Source organism: Hordeum vulgare, chromosome 3H, assembly GCF_904849725.1.
Source record: "Hordeum vulgare subsp. vulgare chromosome 3H, MorexV3_pseudomolecules_assembly, whole genome shotgun sequence".
Classification (NCBI taxonomy): Eukaryota; Viridiplantae; Streptophyta; class Magnoliopsida; order Poales; family Poaceae; genus Hordeum; species Hordeum vulgare.
In genome coordinates, this window is record NC_058520.1 from 1,795,481 (window position 1) to 1,817,104 (window position 21,624).

Here is a 21,624-nt window from a genome sequence, read left to right on the forward strand (position 1 = left end):
CCAACAAACAGTTGCGACAAGTTTAGGTAATTCGACCGGTCCAGTGTATGTCCGCTGGTACGAATCATCACGCAATATAAACTCCAATATATATGCTTCAAACCTATCAGTCATAGTGGCAAAAGGGACATCCGCTAAAATCTTAAGTGAGTCCCAAACTTTCTTTGATCTTTCACACGTGAACAAAAGATGTGCTATGTCTTCCGCCCCATGTTGACAAATTGGGCACTGTGGTATATTCCCGACGTGACGATTTGCTAGTACACTTAAGCATGGAACGGAATTATTTAAGCATGTTCATAAGAAAATCTTGATTTACAACACCTAATATTGTTGAACGGAGGGAGTAGGTAATAGATTCTTCTTCCCAGAAAAGGGAGAAATCAAATCCGAGACTGAATCTAGCAGCAAAAAAAGAAAAAAAGAAAAAAAAAAGGTACATAACACGGATTAAAATGGATGAATAAACACACTAAAACATGTTTATATACATCCAAGTAAGGAAAAAAGTTACAACATCTTTTTTTTACGGGTAGGCATACTTTATTCATCAAATAACAGTTACATCGTTCGCTAACAATTTCATGATAAAGTTTGGAGGAGCGTCATTCTAAACAGAAGGTTATTTGCCCTTCCCCATCTAGCTAACTCATGAGCTACATTATTCGACTCTCTAATATAATGCTCAATAATAACCTTTCAAGAATTCTACTAAGATACTACGACAATCTTCTAGCACCGATGCTGCCACCATGGATTGTCCTCCATTTTGATTAAGAGTATCCACCACCGTAATATTGTCCTTTCTCATCATCAAATTAGAGCATCCAGTATTATGAGCTAATTTGAGTCCCTCGAGTAGGGTCGTTGCCTCGACTGTGACGACATCAGCTACATTTTCTAACCTTGCCGTTGAAGCTCTTATAAAAGTACCCTTGTGATCACGGATAATTATTCCACATGCACCGATATATTCACCCTCTGAAAAAGATGCATCCACATCTAACACTTGTTGTCATGCATGGAAAACCGGCCACTTATTGATTTTTGGAAAGACCTTGCTTGTCCCATGCTGCACGAGCATAGTGAAGGGCCAACGCGATAACATCAAGAATTGTTCTTTCTTTCTTTTGTACATCCTCACCTCTAACTAGCTGCCTTCTTTGCCACCAAATATACCAATAAACAATTGCTACAAGTTCAGGTAATTCGACCGGTCCAATGTATGTTCGCTGATACGAATCATCACACAATATAAACTCTAATATAGATGCTTCAGACCTATCAATCATAGTGGCAAAAGAGACATCCGCTAAAATCTCAAGTGAGTCCCAAACTTTCTTTGATCTTTCATACGTGAACAAAAGATGTGCTATGTCTTCCGCCCCATGTTTTGACAAATTGGGCACTGTGGTATATTCCCGACATGACGATTTGCTAGTACACTAAAGCATGGGACGAAATTATTTAAGCATCTTCATAAGAAAATCTTGATTTACAACACCTAATATTGTTGAACGGAGGGAGTAGATAATAGATTCTTCTTCCCAGAAAGGAAGAAATCAAATCCGAGACTGAATATAGCAGAAAAAAAAAAGAATAAAAGGATTTCCGACTTGCCGGATTCGAACCAGCGACCTAAGGATTAATCTGCAACACTACAGTCCTCCGCTCTACCAACTGAGCTAAAGTCGGCTTGTGATAACAGCCTTACATTAAACTCTCAACAACTTGAGAAGAAGGACGTGTGGAGCTCAGTTGTGGTTGGCCCAATTCAAAGTGAGAGAGAGAAGAAACTATGTTCCAGTTCAAACAAACAAAATGGAGGTCTGCAAACTCTGGCTGCCCTCTAGAAGGAACCTCAGACGCTTTGGGTGGGACTTGGCAACCCTTGCACCGACGATGACCAGGATTTTTCTTTCTATGCCTCCACTACAATCACCGTCGGTAATGGCACCCTAACGCCATTTTGAGACTCCCCGTGGCTCCCAGGTCGCGGACCAAAGGACATCGCACCACTCATCTTTGAGGCCTCGAGGAGGAAATCTTGGAAGACGCGTGAGGCTCTATATGGAAATGCATGGATTCATAAAATCAACAGCAACATTGTCGTCACATTCGTGAATTCTCCACCCTTTGGATGCTCATCAATGACTTCCAGTTCGACGACCAACTAAAATATGAAATCGTCTGGAAGCATGCAAATAAATGGGTCTACACGATGCCCACCACATATAAAGCTCAGTTCCTTGACATGTCGCTATCCCCTTTGGATCAAATGGCCTGGGAAGTCTGGGCATCACCAAAAGTGAAATTTTCCGCTTGGTGGGCTATACAAGATAGGATTTGGACTGCCGATCGGTTGGAAAAAACGTGGTTGGCCAAATTGTGGGCTTTGCCAACAAGAATCGGACACACATCTGCTCTTCGAGTGTCGCTACACGCTCAGGCTATATAGCGCTTAATCATTGAGAAGCTTGGCCTTGATCACATGGACACAACCTATTGGTCTCTTGCAGACTCCATCAAGGAGTGATGGGAAAGAGAACCAACAATCAAAACCCCAATCAACATGGAATGACCTCTCTCACCATGGTTGTCTCTTGGACAATATGAAACCAAAGAAACGCTAGGATGTTCCGCCACAAATGTGCACCACCACACATCCTCCTTCACAACATTTTAGAGGAGGGAAAGCTTTGGATCACCGCGCCCGGGCGCTAAGAAACTAGGGGATATCATTTTGCGTGAGTAGTTGTCATGCCGTATATGAGGGGGTCTGTTCTTTGTAACACTCTAAAACTCTATTCACTTCTTATTTAATTGATGAGGTAAGTCTTTTGCCTTAGTTTCAAAAAAGAAAGAAAAAAATGAATATTCTAAAAAAAACATTGCTTAGAATTCAAACACAAGAAGAAAAAAAGGCTTCTCATGCCAAAGGGATCTATGTGTGATATATATTCACCATATGCGTTAACCGAGAGCAATATATGTCATCATCATCATCCATATACTAGGTGGCACACGGATATCAGATACAGGGGAGGGAGTGCGTGCGTGCCAAAATCATACCCATCCTGACATCCTCTTCCTGTGTGTCACTCAGTGAGCGCCTACATATATATGTATATGCCGCCCAGACTAAAAATTTCCAACCCTTCCTGTGCGTCCATCAAAACTGTACAATTCACCGGCGTCGTCCTAGCTAAAACCAACTGACTCTACTATAGTAGTATATATGTATATGGCGTCCACCCTCCCTCCATGTCGTTTCCTACTCTGCCTGTGTTATGCAGCACCTGCGAACCGACCGACCGACCGCCCGCCCGACTAGTTGAACCTGCGCTTCTTCTTGGTGGGCGTGTCGTGCACCTGCGTCTTCTCCCCGTACATCCTCAGCTGCAGGTTCTCAAACGCCTCCGACACCGCTTCCACCTGCAAACACCGCCAAGGTTTTCATGTTAATTCAATCAAAATGGAACTCATAGGCTAGTGGTATCTGCCTGCATGTTTTTTTTTTCACTCACCAGCTCCGGCTTCTTGGCGTACACCCTCACGATCCTGTCCTGGTTGCACACGGGCAGCAGGTGGCTCACGCGTTCGTCCGTTATCGGGAACTTCTCTTCGCATCCGAAATCCTGGCGTGCGTCACAACACTTCTATACTTAGACCATTGCCAAGGCACACACAACAACCATACATATCCCAGAGATGGGAAGGATCCCCTCAAAAAAAAAAAGAGATGGGAAGGAGGGTTTGTAAATACCTTGAAGAACTTGATGCTGTGGAATGGCCGCCATTATGCGTTTTAAGAAAGAAAAAAAAAAGGGCGACTGGTTACGACTTACAACTTGGAAGATTATGCATATATACCAAAATGAAGTTCAAGCATCGAAAAACCTTTCGAGCGGGTTGTCCTTCCCACGCGTCAAGTCAATCTTGACATTGCTGACCGCCACGTCTTCCTCCGTCAGCAGCACCTTTGAAGATTTCTGAAGATGCACAAGGTAAGAGACAGAGAGCTTGTATAGTTAGTTTCAGGGAGGTCGGATAGTTGGCAACCAACTGAAATAAGTGAAGAGGGGAGACATGAACCTGTGAACAAACTATGTCTTGTGCAGTTATATTCTTGAAATGGTCCAGTTTATCCTTTGGAACAGAATACTGATTGCAGAACTGCCAACTCAAAAGAAAATTTAACTGAATCAACATATGTAACACAAGAGGAGACAAAATAATAGAATAATATTACAACTGGAAAGAACTGCTACCTTGTAGAGCTCTCTCCGGCGAATACGTTGAATGATTTCCTTGGCCTTCTTCAGTTCATCATTGGGAGCAGTTTCGATGCTTTTAACGATTGTATCATCTAACTGGAAATCCCAGAGTTGTACAAGTAAGGAGGATAGACCAACAAAAGAAACATCAACACAACAAAAATAACATTATCTAACACCAAACCTTCCAAAAGTCTTCTGGATCATGTGCATGCAAAGATATTCCCAAGTATTCATTCGCTTCGACAAGCGCGTCCACAAGCATCAGTTCAACAGCCTAACGATTGAAGGCTGTTAGAAACAGTTCCATTTATGTAGAAAGAAGGCAATGCACAGGAGACTGCGGATAACTGGAACTGGCAACGTCTTTTTGCGGGCATGATAGCCAACAGTATAATTGGTGATGCAACTTAAATGACATACAAAAACAAGAAGGCAATATACAGGAGTGCAGATTTTTGGTGCATAAACAATTATAGCAGTATAAATTGGTGAAGCAACTTAAGGACATCCAAAAATGAGATCACGATAGCATAACCATTTTTATTTAAACATGAGATCTTCGAAAGCTTCATCTAAATACCCATGATGATCATCTACAATACCCTATTATGGCAACAGTTAACACTGTTGACGGGAAGTCTCAGTGTAGTGGAACACAGTCGTATCAACTTGCTTATGGGTTTTCTCTTGATATAACCATGGTATTTTGTAATGTAAAGACAGTACTGTGTTGGAGCTGGCAAACACAGAGTATAAAGAACATGTACCTTCACTTTGGCATGGGTATAGACAGTCCGATGCAGATCAGCACGTGTTGTGAACAATTTATGGATGCTCAGATCTGTAATTCCAAGTGGAGTATACCAAGTCACGTATTAGATAGTCATAGAAAAAGAAAACAATGGCAATGGGTCAAACTGAAATAGATAACTGTTAATAGACCTACAATCTTTGGCAGGGTAGCATATTTCATCACCCATCACTCGCATACCTTCTAAAAGCCTGAATGGAAAATGGCAATGAACCACAAGGTATGATAATTAGTGTGGTAATAAATGTTACACATCAAATGAATTTCCAAAAGAAGACAGGACAGCAATTAGCTTGAGTTTGGTGGCAGGTCACAAATTTAACACCTTCCCAGTGCACTATTTTGAACATTCAGACACAACGATTTATGCATGTCTCACATAGAAGCTTGAAAAGATAATGTGTGTTTGATCTTAAAAGGCCCTGTATGAACCAGCTAATTATAAGAAAACACACTTTTACCTACTGTAAAGCAATACCAAGATAGCTATCTTATCAAAGGGAAAGTTAAGAATCGTAATATAACATAGTCTAAGTTTTCTGCGTTACTTGTCCGGATTGTATTATCTTCTAAGAGATCAACTCTAGCCAAAGACATGCTGATGGACAAGTTCTGCCTAATGCTCATGATCACAAAATCACATTGGCATTCTTGTCAGGACATAAACGTTGCAAACAGTGTATCTGTCATTCTTTCATCATCAACATTATATATCTTCAATTATGCTAACATTCCTAAACTTCCATTGCGGATCTACATAATTATCTGGCATTGTCAGTTTGCACAACAGCGCAAGATCTTGGAATGCCTGTGTTCATATTCTCAACTAGGTCATAGGGGCAATTTGGGCAAAAGAAAGTCGGCACGTTTGATGGTAAAATATACCTCCAGTGCTGGAAATTGCTCCCGATACCACATGCTCTGCAATCACGGTCAATGTAGTCGAACCTGCATATTACTCTAGGTTATGCCATAACCAGATGATGGTAGAGATAATAGTAGACTTATAGACGAAATTTGGAAGCACGATACAAACAAGGCCCTTACTTGTCAACATCTATACCGTTGCGCCCATTAGCAACAATGTCGTAAAGGAAACGCTTCTCCTTCACACCCTGTGAAGAACCAGGCTTCATTTAATCAGTCTATTTCAACCAAAATGGGTGATAAAAATGGTAGGAGAGAACAATATACATACTTCAGTTGTGGAGAAGTTAGAGCTTGCAACAATCATTTCCTGCACAGTTTTTTGAAGGAGCAGGGTAAGAGTTTAATAACTTATAGCACACTGTGCTGTACTATTACAAGCTATACAGGATACCCTACAGATGAACTTGTGCTCGACTGCTCCAGGTTTTTTATTTCATTTTTTACAACAGTTCTCCCTAGAGATGGCAGATTGCACATCATAACTCTGTATAACCAATAAGTAAAATTGCTTCAAAATTGGAAGATGAACCAAGTCTGTGCCACCACAAGTTCTTACAGTGAGATGCAGTTTACCTTGATAGCTTTCAGATAATCAGGTTCAATATCTATTGCGTGTTTGTCAACAATACTGTCCAGAAGCAGTGCAGACATATGTTCGTGGGACCTGAATAAACAAACGGGATTTTAAGATATCAACCAAAATCTCCAGATAATTTTGGCAGATTAATTAACATGCATATGGAAACACATATAATTGGATAAATAATATATAATCATGCAAGGTCAATATGCCCACACATGTTGCACAATGAATGTCTAGGAACAAAGGGGTCCGTAAATAATTAAAATGGATTTCAGTTTAAAAAATAATGAAACTGGAAAAGAGAATGCATATCTCCAATCAGAAGACAGGAAACTATAGGCAGTGAAATAATCTTAAATCATGTCTTTTAAGCTGTGAGATCCAACCATATAGTATAAACATTAATCTTATTAGCGCTTTAACATGGTAGGCATAAAGAAAGTAGAAATAAATACGTAGAAGAACTGACAATTTAGGAAATATAAATATCAACAGCATATATGAAAAGAGAATCACCATGTTGATCCAGGATGAACACGCGGAAGAAACTCATGCTCAAACAGATGACTGAAGGGGCCGTGTCCAATGTCATGTAAGAGACCTGAACAGAATTATCACAAAGATCATTAACAAGCAGAACTTATGGAGCCATAGTTGAGAATACCAACCTGCAAGTTTCACAGTTTGGACATCAACGCGGTCAATGCCAAGCTCTTCTCCCTGTTGTGTGAAAAAAGAAAATGCATGAGCTTCTCCATTACTAACTAAGCTGTCACTTGCCAGTATATATCAGTCAAGACAGTGTTCAATGGTAAAAAAACCTGGTACTTGTGAAGATTGTTCATAGCCTCCCCAGCTAGCCTATAAACACCTAATGAATGTTCAAAACGCGTGTGGACAGCCCCAGGAAACACCAGATATGTAAGGCCTGAAAAGCATACAGAGCACGTTACACAAATATCAACACGAATTAAACTGTAAATTCCATCAGAACTGGATCACCCATAAAAGAAGCTCACAGCAGTTTTCATTTTAGAAAGAAAAATTAATAACATCCAAATGTACATCTAAACCATATACAGCAAACACTGTTGCATAAAGAAGTCCACAGTCGCCTGACAATATTGAAGTAGCAATGCACTTTCACTGTTCACTAGCACACACACACACACAAAACATAGGGCACATGACTCCATTTAGATTTCTGACACCCCCGGTAAGATAGAATGCAAAGTTCCCAATGTGGTTTCTCTAGCGAGGGAAGAAAACTCACCAAGCTGTTTCAGATCCCGCAACCTGGATGAAATGAAAACATGATTAGGCCATCTAGGAAGTTAAATTGGCAAATGTGCAGCAATAATTTGGGGAAACTGAAGCCACCTCTGAAATTCTTCTGTATCCACAAATTCACGGGCCAACTGCACATCAGAGGAAGTAATTGTTATTATTACAGAAAATGAACAGCTGGGAGCAGTAATTATCTAAAGCTTCAATTGGCCAGTAGACCAACAGATACATACTGCCTGATGAGTGACCGCACATCCAGGTAAAACAGAGCAAATTTTTGGAGAAAGAAACAGGGGTTGTGGTGTTCTACTTGTAACGCATGGCAGAGCACTGAAGCTCAAAGTGGAAAACCAATTGCCCAACAGCAAGAAGACAAGGGCAGTTACGCATGATCATTAAATGCTGTAGGACAGAGAGAAGTCCCAACAGAATCCTCAGTGGCTGAACACGTTTTAGTCTAAATATAAGGAATATACATATATGCAGTATGAGATCCTGCTAATTACTTGCAAGACAGAAGATGGACGAATGCTAGTGGCGTCAGAACCGAGTCGTTTCAGATTCAGGATACTGAAATGTTAAAAACGGCATATGCAGATTACTAGTAGTATCCATGGTGGAAAGTAAAAGGGACCCAGTATGACCATAAATACGAGCTAGTAGTTAGTGGAGATGGATTCATCAACGACATTAGGACGGACGTTGCGAATTTAATTTCCATAAGCAAAGCAGCGGTTAGAGCAGATTGGAGTAACTGTAGTGTGGTGCAATAACAATGAAGTAGATATATAGAGAGAGAGAGAAAGTAGCCAAGCCAAAAATAGCCATGAAGTGAAATGCTGGAACTGTCCATCCGGTGGTGTTGCTAAACTAGTATAGTATACTCCAGTATGCTTCCGTGTTCCATTACCTGGGAGCCCAAGCACTAATTATAGGTAGATAGATAGATAAACAAGCCAACCAAAGCATACGTTTGTTAATTAATTGATAACCCCATAAACTCCATTTATAATACACATGGTTCTCAAGGTTGACCTCGCTTGGGTGAGGTGAGGTCAGGTGAGGAGACACCAACATTCTCTCCGGTTTGGTGGAGGGGAAACACAACCAGGTCATACTACATAATAAGCAGACGCGTAGAAAAAGTCGACGGAATTTAAAAAAAAAAGGGAGGGGGGCAGCCGAATTTCTTTTGTAAAACGGAACGGCACATGCGGCGTAGTCCAGTAAGTAGAAGCAGTCTACACGGCACGACAGGAGGAACATACTCCCCAAAATCTGAATAGGAAAAACTGCTAGTAATGCATTGGGATTTGGGAGCAGATAATGTGGTGTTTGGTCCCGTCGTCGAGCACAGACATAAGGAAACGCGTACTACTAGTACAGAGACAGTTATAGATTGGGGGCGGGGAAGCAATGCGGCGCGGGCGCGGAAGAGCGAGCGGTGCGGTGAAGGCGCAAAGCGAACCGGCGAGCTACACCGAAACGGACGGATTGGTGGACCACCGGACCGTACCGAGCTGAGAACAAACGCTACCCAACCAATCACAGTGAGCCGAGCCGAGCCGAGCCTCGCACGCAACAGAAGAAATCGGTGACGGGGAGGGAGGAGGGGAGGAGAGGAACGGAATCGCTCACGGGGTCGAGGGAGATGTTGCCGTGGAGGTTGTCGAAGACCTGCTTGGTGGAGCAGCGGTCGTAGTCGCCGTAAAGGTACCTGGCCGCCGCCGCCCCCTGCGGGAGCGGGAGCGGGACCACCGCGACCGGCTGCTCCCCCTCCGCCGCCGCCGCCGCCGCGGCGCAGTACTCGCCCATCCTCCTCCCCGCTTGGCTTGGCTTGGTGGGGAAGGAAAGGAAGGGAAAGGAAAGGAAGGTTGGAGGTGGGCGTCGTGCGTTTGGTTGGATGGGATTGGAAATAGCAGCGAGGGAGTGGAAACTGCTGAGAACGGGGACCCATTTTTTTTTTAATTCGTGCTAATGGAAGCACCGCGCTGGCTGGAACATGGGCCCGGCCCACACGTCGGCGGATGCCCAGGTGTGAAGAGTCGTGACGCCGTCGCACCGGCACCTAGGGGTAACGCCAAGAATATTCCATTAAGTCCTTTCTTAACACCGGGATAGAACAGTACAGTAATAAATAAATAGGAGTAAATGGCAGTCGCCTTAATTTATGAATGAATGTTGACAAGCACTAAACTGTCTGACGTGACAGTGTCGATCCAGCTGCGTCTTCTTTTATTTGCTTCTATGCTCCGTTCCTAAATATATATATAAGTCTTTTAAAAGATTCCATTAGGTGAAGCTGTGCGATGCCCGAAGGGACGTCGTAGTTGACTTCGGGCAGCAGTCTGGCTCACACAGCCGACTCGTCGAAGCAGCCGGCCGTGGGTACGAATGGGAGCAGCCGGCCCGGGCGGACAGGCACCCCGTTTGACTCTCCGTCTTTGGGGTACCTGGGGATCATTCCCCCGACAGTAGCCTTCGAGACTCCGGGCGACTCAAAGAGCCGGATGGAGGGTTTTTGCAGTCGTTGTTGTTGCAGAAGTTGTCGATGACGGTCGATTGCAAGCCGGGGACGGCGTGACTTGTTTTAAGCGGGGGCGCACCCGCTGGGTGTAGCCTCCGAGCCTCCGGGCGACTCGAAGAGTCGGCCAGAGGGTCTTTGCTGTTGCTGGAGCAGACGGTAGCGTCGGGGATGTCACGCGCGGACGCAATGTCCGCCGACTGAGGCGCGTGAGGCGCTGTCGGGTGCGGACGTGGAGTCCGCCGGCTGGTGCGCGTGAGGCGCCCCTCGCGCGCAGACTTGGAGTCCGCCGGCTGAGGCGCGTGAGGCGCTGCCGGGTGCGGACGTGGAGTCCGCCGGCTGGTGCGCGTGAGGCGTCCCTCGCGCGCAGACTTGGAGTCCGCCGGCTGGTGCGCGTGAGGCGCTGCCGGGAGTGGACGCATGGTCCGCCGGCTGATGCACACGAGGCGCTGTCGAACACGGACGCGTGGTCCGCCGGCTGGTGCGCGCGAGGCGCTTGTTGGAAATATGCCCTAGAGGCAATGATAAAATAGTTATTATTATATTTCTTGTTTCAAGATAATCGTTTATTATCCATGCTATAATTGTATTGAATGAAAGCATAGATACATGTGTGGATATATATAGACAAAACAATGTCCCTAGTAAGACTCTAGTTGACTAGCAAGTTGATCAAGGATGGTTAAGGTTTTCTGACCATATGCAAAGTGTTGTCACTTGATAACTGGATCACATCATTAGGAGAATGATGTGATGGACAAGACCCAAACTGTGAACGTAGCATGTGATCGTGTCATTTTGTTGCTATTGTTTTCTGCATGTCAAGTATTCATTTATATGACCATGAGATCATGTAACTCACTGACACCGGAGGAATACCTTGTGTGCATCAAACGTCACAACGTTAGTGGGTGACTATAAATGTGCTCTACAGATATCTCCGAAGGTGTCCGTTGAGGTTCATTTCCCGAAAGCGATGGACACTAAACTGTTGATATGAGGTTTATACCAGTGATTTAATATTGATTTTCATATTGTTTGAAATTGTGCTAACAGTAATTATTATTTTCATACCGTCATGTGGTCTATTTTATTTGTGAGTTCTAAAAAAATGTTCACGAAATCATACAATGTTTATTATTCAGAAAATTAGGACTATGTAAAAACATCATGAATTTAAAAAATGTTTATGATTTCTAATAATGTTTATGATTTCTAATAATGTTCATTATTTCAAAAATGAATTGTGGATCAGACAAATGTTTAGTATTCATAAGATATTTAAAAAATTGGAAGATTTTAGAAAATGAAAAAGAAATAAATAAAAAGTAAATAGAAAAGCTAAGAGAAAATGTGAAACCGGAAAGAAAAGATAAAAGCGTAAGATAATCAAAATAAAAACTGGACGAAAAGAGGTTCATTTCCCGAAAGCGATGGACACTAAATTATTGATATGAGGTACCAGTGGTTTAATATTGGTTTTCTTATTGTTTGAAAATTGTGCTAATAAAGATTATTATTTTCATAATGTCACATGGTCTATTTTAGTAGTTCTCCATAAGATTGATCTAAATAGCTTTATAATTTGAGCGGTTAAGTCTTTTAGGTTTAGGTTTTACTTAGTTTTTGAGAAGTGTTTATATGCCTAGGGATTGGGAATAGTTTGTGATCGACGAGATTAGTTGTTAAAGTTTAAAAATTTCCATTGTGCTATGCAATAACAAGTGTGGCGTGCAGTGGCTGGCTCATAGCCTTGAGATTTACCACGTCAAATGCATTGTGATTACATGCACACGTCGGACATCATTAAAAAGGATGGAAAAAAATAAAAAGTGTCAACATGATGAGCCATTGTGTTAAAATAAAAAAAATAGAAGACGCTCATACATCGAGGTATTGAGCCATACTTATTTAGTTAGGACGTAATATTTTGTCTCCCGTTGCAACGCACGGATGAACCATTAAAGTGAATTATTGTTGATATTACAGATGTTCTGGTTGGTTGTCCTGGTCGCGGTTCTGAATAACTAGTGCTGGTTGTTAGAGCAGATGCACTAAAGCTTGAAGTTAAGAAGTTAGGGGCATGGCAGCGATACTGCTCTTGTACGCTGCTCGTTGCTGTTTATTTCATATTTTTAAAATTTAGCCCGTTTCTGTCGTCAAACTTAATGTTATGTCAGGTGTGGCTTGTGTGAGTGTGCACTAAACTAGTGTTGGATGCTATGTTGTGTATCAATATATGCTTACATCCAATCTGTGTTAACTCTACATCATGATATTACATTTTGTGATTGATTGTTGTTCCTGTTTATTAAGAAAGGACGGAAAATAGGAGATGTTTTGGCAAAAGAAATAGTAGACCATTTGTTTTTACACAAGAAAACTGCAGATTAGTGTAGAGATTTCAGTTATTATTAAATGATTGGGGTTGCACACTAGTGGGTTAGTTTTCCCCAACAATAAGTATTTAGGAACAGAGGGAGTATTTTTTAATGATTGGGGTTCCAGACTGTGGGTGGTTCCTCCTATATTATTAAATGAAATCTGGGTCTGTTTTGACCGAACCGTATTCTGGGTGTACAAAAGCATCGGTTAGTGCTTTTCCTATTAACCGATCGGTCATTGTTTTTGAACAAGCGAAATTTTAAAAACACCGAAGTACCGACCCGAACGGCATTCACCGACTATAAGCCTTGTTTGGTTTGTCAGGTCAGGTTACTTGTGCACGCACGCTAGCTTACTGAAGAAATCCCAAAACCATTTTACAGATGTGCGTATCAATGGAGTCAAGCAGGTACTCTGTCTGTACCATCATCCTTTCCTCCGCCGCAGCACCAGAAAGAAAGAGGACAAGTGATAGATGTGCTTCCAAGACGAGGATTTCCACGCTTCCTCCGTCCCTTTCCTTTGGCTTCCAGAAAGAGGACAAGTTTGGATCATGCAAAGCAGCCTTCTCTTCAACCCATGAACAACATGTTTTCTGCAGCTCATGGCGGCGACAACATTTTCTGCAACAACCCATGAACAACATGTTTTCTGCAGCTCATGGCGACAACATTTTCTGCAACAACATCGGGTTACAACTTAGAGCATATACAGATATAGTGTGCATACTGACTAGTAAATCTCTAGATCAGCATATTTTGCTCTTTGATTTATTCATGACAAAAGTAGCTAACTTAACTTGTTGCGAATGTAACAGGGCAAGTTTATGCAGACTTTGTTTGTGCTCATGGAACTGCCTTTACTCATGGAACAGCTCATCGTGGCAAACTATATGTTGAGTCATCAAGAAATTAAAAGAGGGGACCTTTTATTTGCCAGAAACGCCCTTCTAAGTTTCGACTTCGAGCAGTTAAACAACGAGGGGAATTGGCAGTGGCTTGAGTCCCCCCTCAATTTTCCCACAGAAAAGAAAAACACAAGCAAAGAATAATAATCCAAGAGTGACCAACAAATGGATGGTACTATACTGCACAGCAAGTAGGAACATGTCATTTACCTTGAACTGAGATCTCAGTCTTTCCACCTCTTCATCAGACTGTACAACAAGTGTACCAAACCATGAATAAAACAACACAAGTGCGCTAAAGACTAGCTTGGCAGAAGAAGAAAAACGTTACACTTACATCCTCGTAATAGCGGTCATTGCAATAGCCCGGAGGTAGTTCAGGTGCACCATTCTGAAAATGATACGAGATGTTCCGCCGACCACAAGCGTATGTATTACCATCATTGGGGTGCTTCATATCAGCTCCACAACCATAGCAGAGGCCTTTGTTTAAAAGAAAGAGGGGTAATTGTCATTTAACTGCCAAATAACTAACCAGGCACAAACACATATTAACAGCTTCACAATTGAATGTTAAAAGGTTGTGTCTATGCAGACATTACATATGGATGTAAGTGCGCAGAGTTCTTAAAAATACCAAAAATGCAAACCTAAATAAAGGATAAAGGATGAGAAGAAACAGGGCAAAACAAATGGGCTAATACAGTCAGCATCATATACTAGACAGAAACACATTCACAAAGAACTGTCTAACAGATAAGCATCATCATATACTAAAGACAGAAACACATTCACAAAGCTGTCTAACAGATATGTTCAGGTTACTGTCAATCACAAAGTGCTTATCATTTCAACAATAATATGTAAGTTAGGATTCTCATAGAATACCATGATCATCAGAAGGTTCAAGTATACAGCAACTGTTCACCGTTAATCCATCATCTCCTCGCATATATTTGACTTCAGCAAAGAATAAGTTGCCAATGTCAACACCATAAGATCCTTTGGCCTTTGCAATGAAATTCATATGAAAGTATGTCCAATGGATATAATAATCCTCCCAAAGAGGCTTCCCATGCAGAAAATCTTTGACCTCATATGCAAGATCCTAAAATAAGAGGTGTGGATCTGATCAGTGGTTGCAATTTGTTACATGAATGGGTGAGACAATAAGACGCATCACAGCCCTGCTATCAGGACACAGGGAGGCTGGAGGGAGGAAAGAGTGCGAACCCCAAAAAGATTGTGATGGTCGTTATACTTGTCCACCAACAATCGAGCCAACTGATAATACTTATCACGCCTTTTATCTTTGACTTCTGATCCACGCTTCTTTGTGCCATCAGGATAGTAACGGACACGTTTTACAATTGAATCCACTTGAGAAAGCCCCACACACCTAGTTCAGATTTAGAGCATTTCTATATGATTAGCTGATTGTGCCTAATCAAAAGTGGATGAATACATACAGATTGGTAAAAGTAATCAGAACAACACAAATTATAGAAAAAGGTGGGGCTGGCTAATTAAATGAAAGGATTTCAAACCAAAATCTTTGCTAATTCAACAGAGTGGATTACATTGCATGGAAAGCTGTTGAATACAAAAAACAAAACAGAACAGAACTGTTCCCATGCCCGTGAGTACAGGAAGTTTCTTTTATTAAATTTCTGCAAAAAAAAAAATCAGGTCCCCAACTCATTGTGTTTCACACTGTTTTGAACAGTTGAGGAACTCATTTCTGAGATGTGCATGTGTGCACTAGCATACTAATTGTACAAATCCCAGTTCAGAAAACCCGTATTTAATCAACTCTCACAGATACAGCTACAAAAAAGTTTAATCAACACTAAGTAGTTGTCAAATAGAAAATTATTGTCAATCCTAAGTAGTTTGAACGGGTAAGTCCTTTTTTCAACCACAAATAGTCTAACTATGTGATAACGTCATACGAGGCTCTGCCTGGATATATTCAATTTCAACTATGCAAAAAACCAGGAGAAATGTATCTATGAAAATAAAGAAACAAGTTGAGAAACATTACATTGTTGGATCCTCGTGGTCAATGAGATACTGATCGATAGCGCTGTTAACTTGATCTAGGCTCTGAAAAGGACCGCCCACATCAGGATACGTGCGGAAAGATCCTGTACGATCTCTGGTGGTGTAAAATGTAATTCCCCAGTCAAAAACAGAACGGTCCCAAATAGGCGACCAGGAAAGGTGTGGTCCATTGTTGGAATCCTCCAATGACAAGACATCCAGTTTTTGCACCGTGTGTGCCAAAGGAGGCTGAGACCTGAAGTTGAAGAGGCAGACCCGATGAGTAGCAGAGCGACAATGCAACTTTTGTTAGGACACAGATAAAGATAGGGAAAATAAACTTATTTTTCTTTCTATCAAAAGTCTCTACCAAGAGAACAAACATCCAGTTGATGTATAATTACTCTGCATCCCCTCCCCTCAAAAAGCAATCAAACCCCATCAACAAACAAACTTTCAACTAGATCAAGTATAAAATAATCAAGATTAGACGAGAGGGAGTGGTGGCGGTCATACGTTGGAGAGTATGAAGTGTATGCCGGACGAGGGCTATCCGGAAAATACTTATCGATCATCTTTGAGAAATGAGCGTATGGTGTTGGCGGCGGAGCATGCGCTGACTTGGGAGCGAACACGGGAGCAGACAATGGAGTGAAGACCGGAGCATAGGGCCAATCCTGTGTCACGGACGTTGGAGCATATGACCTGGCCTGCGCAGCGGTTGACGACTGGGTGGAGGTCCAAGCATATGACCCAGCCTGCGGATCGGCGGGGGATCCGCGGCGGTGTGGATCGGCGAGGGATCCGCGGCGGTGGGCTGTCTGTGGATCGGCAGGGGATCCGCGTCCGCGGCGGCGGCGTCGGCTCGAGGGCTCGGATGGCATCCTCGGTAACGGCGATGGGGGGGATTAGTGTTTGGTCGGGGGAGGGGAAAGCTCCTTCTTTTTTCTCTCCTCCTTTCATCAGAGTAAAGTATTTATATATGGGAGGGGAGGGGACTCTATCTATCTTCCCATCGGACTGGGCCGTTTCTTCTCTTTTAGGGTTCCCATCGGACTCAAGGTTGGCACTCATTCAACCTGATTGCGCTGTCGCCGGCGCTCGCGGCCGCCGTGCTCCGGCACTTCAAGTGGAGCGCCCAGGGCGTGTGGGAGCGGTGGTTCTCGGACGAGCACAAGGTCCGCGATGCCGTCGGCCTCCCCGAGGACGGCAGCGTCCTCTCCATGGCCGTCAACGATGCGACCCTCACCTGCTACATCTGCTTAGAAGTGCAAGGCCCCGGCGAGATGCGGTCCGCCGGGTGCGCCCACTTCTACTGCCGCGGGTGCTGGAGCGGCTACGTGCGCACGGCCGTCGGGGACAGCGTCCGCTGCCTGTCGATCCGGTGCCCGGACATGGCCTGGTCGACGACGTGGCCGACGACAAGGACGCGAAACGGTACGGCGAGTTCCTGGTCCGATCTTACGTGGAGGAGAGCAAGAGGCTCCGGTGATGCCCGGCGGCCGGGTGCGACCGGGCTGTGGAGTTCGACGGCGAGAAGTGCACGGTACAGCTGGACGCGTGGTGCACGTGCGGGCACGGCCTCTGCCTGGCCTGCGGCGAGGAGGTGCACCGCCCGGTCTCGTGCGACACGGTGCGGGTGTGGATGGAGAAGAACCGCTCCGACTCGGAGACGGCGAAGTGGGTCCTGGCCAACACGAAGCACTGCACGGTGTGCTGCCGCCCCATCGAGAAGAACCACGGGTGCATGCACATGACGTGCTCGCCGCCGTGCAAGCACCAGTTATGCTGGCTCTGCCTGGCCCCTGGGAGAAGCACGACGGCAGCAACTACAACTGCAACCGCTACAACGAGGCCAGGCCGGAGGGAAAGTACACGGAGGAGGAGCTCCGGCGGTCGCAGGCCAAGGCGTCCGTCGACCGCTACCTGCACTACTACGAGCGCTGGGGCGCGCACGAGCGGTCTCGGCATAAGGCGCTCGAGGACGTGGCGGCGCTCGGCAAGGACGGATCGCAAAGGGAGGCTGTCGCCGCCGCGTTCGGGGTCGTGGAGACGGAGCTCGACTTCCTGGAGGAGGCGTTCCGGCAGGTGGCCGAGTGCCGGCGGATGCTCCGGTGGACCTACGCCTTCGGCTACTACCTGGACGACCCGGCCAAGCGCGACCTGTTTGAGGACCTGCAGAGCCAGGCCGACAAGTCGCTGGAGCTCCTGCACGAGTGCGCCGAGAGGGACAGTAAAATTACGTACTCCACTGCATATATGATATCTTTTTTTGAACGTTGAGGATGCCAGCCATAGGGATAGATGAGCTAAACTATCTTTGAGTTCCTTCTAAAAGAATGCAGGCCACACGAAAACGTATCATAAAACTGCTATTAAGCTGAAATCTTCACACTGGGATACATAAAATAGGATGTCTATGAATAACTAAATGTGTTGTATAGTTAGCATATTTCAATGACTTCCAAAATTTGTTGTTTTTTCTGAAATTTACAGCCACATGAGCTTACACATAAAAAATCTGCAGCCTGACACATGTCTGTTTGCTACAATTCTTTTTCTGTAAACACATGTTTGTGTAGCACAAATGCTTAATAATAAGTGAGATGTATGCTCCAAAAATGAGATGTGTCATATATTTTCAAGTTATTGGTGGAGTTTTTGTAACATATTAAATGTTCCAGTAAAGTCTTATTATGATTCTACGGCTACAAATAAAGTATATTAGCCATGTTTTGCATCGTGCATATTGATTTCTTTTCACACCATTGTAAGATGCTCTACTATAGATAGTGTGAGTAGTCTGCTTTTATTTGTACGCCTAATGGGGTTACGTAACTCAGTAACGAATTGGAAAGGATGTGGCCCGCAATGACAATGTTTTGTAAAATGAGAAACAACTGACTACGCTAATTTTTTCTCCCGTTGCAAAACACAGACAAGTTTGCTGATAGATATGTATGTAGGCAATGGTGGACAGTGGCACCGATGGTCAGGCGGAGGAAAACACGGAATATTAAGACATGCGCATCAGGTATGTATAGCTGATCCATGGCTATGTATATTTGTGTTGAAATGGTTCAGATGAACTTAACTGGAGGTGTGTACCTGCTTTATTTCTATGCAAGTATTCTCTTTTGATTATTGAAGAGAAGAGACCTAGCTAGGTTTGCAATGGCACGAACGAACTATTTTAGTCTCATTTTCTCATGTTTCTACAATTAATAAACAGAACATATGGACTAAAATAAAGATGTCGCTTATTAATATGTCAGTATGTATTTACTTCATGGAATAAGTTAGGAGAAGAACGGTAAGAAGAAATAAGTGAGTGCGACAACAATGACTTTCAGAGTACAGTCTTGTGTATTCGTCAGTACGTAGTATATATGTTCATCCGACATGCATGTGCTGCTTTTAATTGTTCAGTACGTAGTATATGTTCATCCGACATGCATGTGCTGCTTTAAGTTGTTTGTGTAGAACCCCTTAAAATTATCTTATAATCTGTTTATATAGAATATAATTTCAGTTTCGTGCATTTTCTTGCTTTGTTAGGCTTGGTGGTGTATCCGACTTAGGTCTGTTCACAGGAAATCTGTGCGAGATTTAAATGATATAGCAATAGGGTGGCAGATGAAACAACATAAATTACCAATAGGATAGAGATGTTCGCTTATATGTCAAAGTTTGCAATTAACGCAGGGATGAGAATTTGAGCACAATATATTCCTTTCCTTGTGCTCTTTTAGTTGCATTTCCTTTCAATTTTGTCTACATTGCAGATGAATGGAATATAATGTGCCATGGTAACCCAGATGTGAATTAGTTATCATGAAAATCAGTTAAAAATATTGTAAATTTTGTAACTGGCATTAGTGCGGATCTTAAAGGTAGATATTTGAGGCATTTGGTGTTTATCCCCGTTGCAACGCACGGGTATTCAGCTAGTCTCTATACTAGTCCTATTTGTTGCATGGTTGGTCGGTAAGAGTTGTTGGCATCCTTGATACATCTCCAGTGTATCTATAATTTATCAAGTATTCATGTCATGTTTATAATAATTCTATGTCATTTTGGTACGATTTTATTAAAACTAACCCGCACTGACGCTGTTTTCAATAAAGCTACCGTGGTGTTGTTTTTGCGCAGAAATAAAAGTTCTTGAAATAGGCTAAAAATTTACGGAGAATATTTTTGGAAAATATGAAAAATACTTGAGCAAAAAGATACCAGAGAGGAGTCCCGAGGAGGCCACAAGGCTAGGGGCGCGCCCCCTGGCTTGTGGGCCCTCGAGCACTCCCCTGACATGATTCCAACGCCAAATATTCTTATAAACACAGAAACCCCCGAAAATAAACCTAGATAGGGTTTCCGCCGCCGAAAGCCTCCAGAGCCACGAAAAATCAATCGGGAGCCCGTTCCGGCACCCTGCGGAGGGGGAAACCATCATCGGAGGCCATCTTCATCATCCCGGCGGTCTCCATGACAAGGAGGGAGTGGTTCACCCTCGGGGCTGAGGGTATGTACCAGTAGCTATGTGTTTGATCTCTCTCTCTCTCTCTCGTGTTCTTGAGAAGGCATGATCTTGATGTATCGTGAGCTTTATTAATATAGATGAATCATATGGAGTTTTTCCTTCTCTATCTTCTTGTGATGAATTGAGTTCTCCCTTTGAAGTTTTCTTATCGGATTAAGTCTTTAAGGATTTGAGAACACTTTATGTATGTCTTGCGATGGAATATCCGTGGTGACAATGGGGTGTTCTATTGATCCACTTGATGTATGTTTTGGTGATCAACTTGTGGGTTCCGTGACCTTGGGAATCTATGCATAGGGGTTGGCACATGTTTTCATCTTGACACTCCGGTAGAAACTTTGGGGCACTCTTTGAAGTTCTTTGTGTTGGATTGAACATGGTGAATCTGAAATTGTGTGATGCATATCGTATAATCAAGCCCATGGGTACTTGTGGTGATATTGGAGTATCTAGGTGACATTAGGATTTTGGTTGATGTGTATCCTAAGGTGTTATTTTAGTACGAACTCTAGGGTTGTTTGTGACACTTATAGGGATAGCTCATAAGATTGATCAGAAAAGATAACTTTGAGGTGGTTTCGTACCCTGCAATAATTTCTTCGTTTGTTCTCCGCTATTGGTGACTTTGGAGTGAACTCTTTGTCGCACGTGAGGATTTATATATGATTCAACTATGTTAATATTGTTGAGGCAACTTGCACGAGTGAAAGTATGGACCGTAGGCTTTGTTTCCAAGCATTTATACAACATTTTGCTCGTTGTTTACTATTTTTTACCTTGTTGTTTTTATATTTTCAGATTACAAAAACCTATATCTACCATTCATATTACACTTGTATCACCATCTCTTCGTCGAACTATTGCACCTATACAATTTACCATTGTATTGGGTGTGTTGGGGACACAAGAGACTCTTTGTTATTTGATTGCAGGGTTGCTTGAGAGAGACCATCTTCATCCTATGCCTCCCACGGATTGATAAACCTTAGGTCATCCACTTGAGGGAAATTTGCCACTGTCCTACAAAACTCTAAGCTTGGAGGCCTACCACGAGTCTACAAAAAGAAGGTTGTGTAGTAGACATGAAACTCTTTTCCGGCGCCGTTGCCGGGGAGGTTAGGTAAGCGGCACTCACATCCCGTCAACGAAGCTCTTCTCTGGCGCCGTTGCTGGGGGGAGTGCTTGAAGGTATATCTTTAGATCTTGCAATCAAATCTTTTAGTTTCTTGTTTTTCACTAGTTTGGTTTTATAATAGAAAACTACAAAAAAATGGAATTGAGGTTGCCTCATATGCTTCATCTTTTCAATGTCTTTCATGAAAACGATGGAAAGG

The 21,624-nt window shown here is 43.1% G+C and overlaps 2 protein-coding genes, 1 non-coding gene and 1 pseudogene across 4 annotated transcripts; 1 reads left to right on the top strand and 3 right to left on the bottom strand.

Moving 5' to 3' along the window:
• Positions 1-1,610: 1,610 nt before the first annotated feature.
• On the bottom strand, positions 1,611-1,695 carry TRNAY-GUA. Its single transcript is given in 2 exon segments — positions 1,611-1,646; positions 1,659-1,695. It is a non-coding gene; the product is annotated as a tRNA-Tyr (tRNA).
• A 1,231-nt stretch (positions 1,696-2,926) lies between these two features.
• Positions 2,927-9,772, bottom strand: LOC123442358 (deoxynucleoside triphosphate triphosphohydrolase SAMHD1 homolog). Its single transcript, XM_045118376.1, has 19 exons — positions 9,530-9,772; positions 7,985-8,022; positions 7,878-7,900; positions 7,426-7,532; positions 7,273-7,324; positions 7,121-7,205; positions 6,595-6,685; positions 6,290-6,328; positions 6,139-6,206; positions 5,977-6,039; positions 5,227-5,282; positions 5,048-5,121; positions 4,462-4,554; positions 4,272-4,373; positions 4,096-4,176; positions 3,901-3,992; positions 3,767-3,782; positions 3,528-3,638; positions 2,927-3,435 (listed from the first exon to the last, which is right to left on the bottom strand). The coding sequence occupies exons 1-19, from the start codon at positions 9,704-9,706 to the stop codon at positions 3,331-3,333; spliced, it is 1,473 nt and encodes a 490-aa protein (XP_044974311.1). The 5' UTR covers positions 9,707-9,772; the 3' UTR covers positions 2,927-3,330.
• Positions 9,773-13,000: 3,228 nt separating this feature from the next.
• LOC123439093 lies at positions 13,001-16,706 on the bottom strand. Of its 2 annotated transcripts, none has more exons than XM_045115839.1 (8): positions 16,491-16,706; positions 16,267-16,457; positions 15,752-16,006; positions 14,941-15,106; positions 14,596-14,815; positions 14,045-14,190; positions 13,918-13,956; positions 13,001-13,476 (listed from the first exon to the last, which is right to left on the bottom strand). In XM_045115839.1, exons 1-8 carry the CDS (start codon positions 16,632-16,634, stop codon positions 13,459-13,461), a joined length of 1,179 nt encoding a protein of 392 aa, XP_044971774.1. In that variant the 5' UTR covers positions 16,635-16,706; the 3' UTR covers positions 13,001-13,458. The 2 variants fall into 2 exon arrangements, with proteins under 2 accessions (XP_044971774.1, XP_044971775.1); XM_045115840.1 differs by lacking the exon at positions 13,001-13,476 and adding an exon at positions 13,735-13,819.
• LOC123439068 lies at positions 16,649-18,033 on the top strand (annotated as a pseudogene).
• Positions 18,034-21,624: the final 3,591 nt, after the last annotated feature.

What these genes read in the sequence shown, in the direction of transcription:
- LOC123439093 (XM_045115839.1), bottom strand. Translation starts at nt 16,634, where the DNA reads ATGCCATCCGAGCCCTCGAGCCGACGCCGCCGCCGCGGACGCGGATCC. An exon ending in AGGCTGGGTCATATGCTTGG is followed by an intron (nt 16,458 to 16,490) that starts ACCTCCACCCAG and finishes GCTGCGCAGGCC; the next exon opens with AGGTCATATGCTCCAACGTC. An exon ending in TACACTTCATACTCTCCAAC is followed by an intron (nt 16,007 to 16,266) that starts GTATGACCGCCA and finishes CTTCAACTTCAG; the next exon opens with GTCTCAGCCTCCTTTGGCAC.
- LOC123442358 (XM_045118376.1), bottom strand. Translation starts at nt 9,706, where the DNA reads ATGGGCGAGTACTGCGCCGCGGCGGCGGCGGCGGCGGAGGGGGAGCAG. An exon ending in GCGGGATCTGAAACAGCTTG is followed by an intron (nt 7,533 to 7,877) that starts GTGAGTTTTCTT and finishes TATGCTTTTCAG; the next exon opens with GCCTTACATATCTGGTGTTT. An exon ending in CCAAACTGTGAAACTTGCAG is followed by an intron (nt 7,206 to 7,272) that starts GTTGGTATTCTC and finishes AATTCTGTTCAG; the next exon opens with GTCTCTTACATGACATTGGA.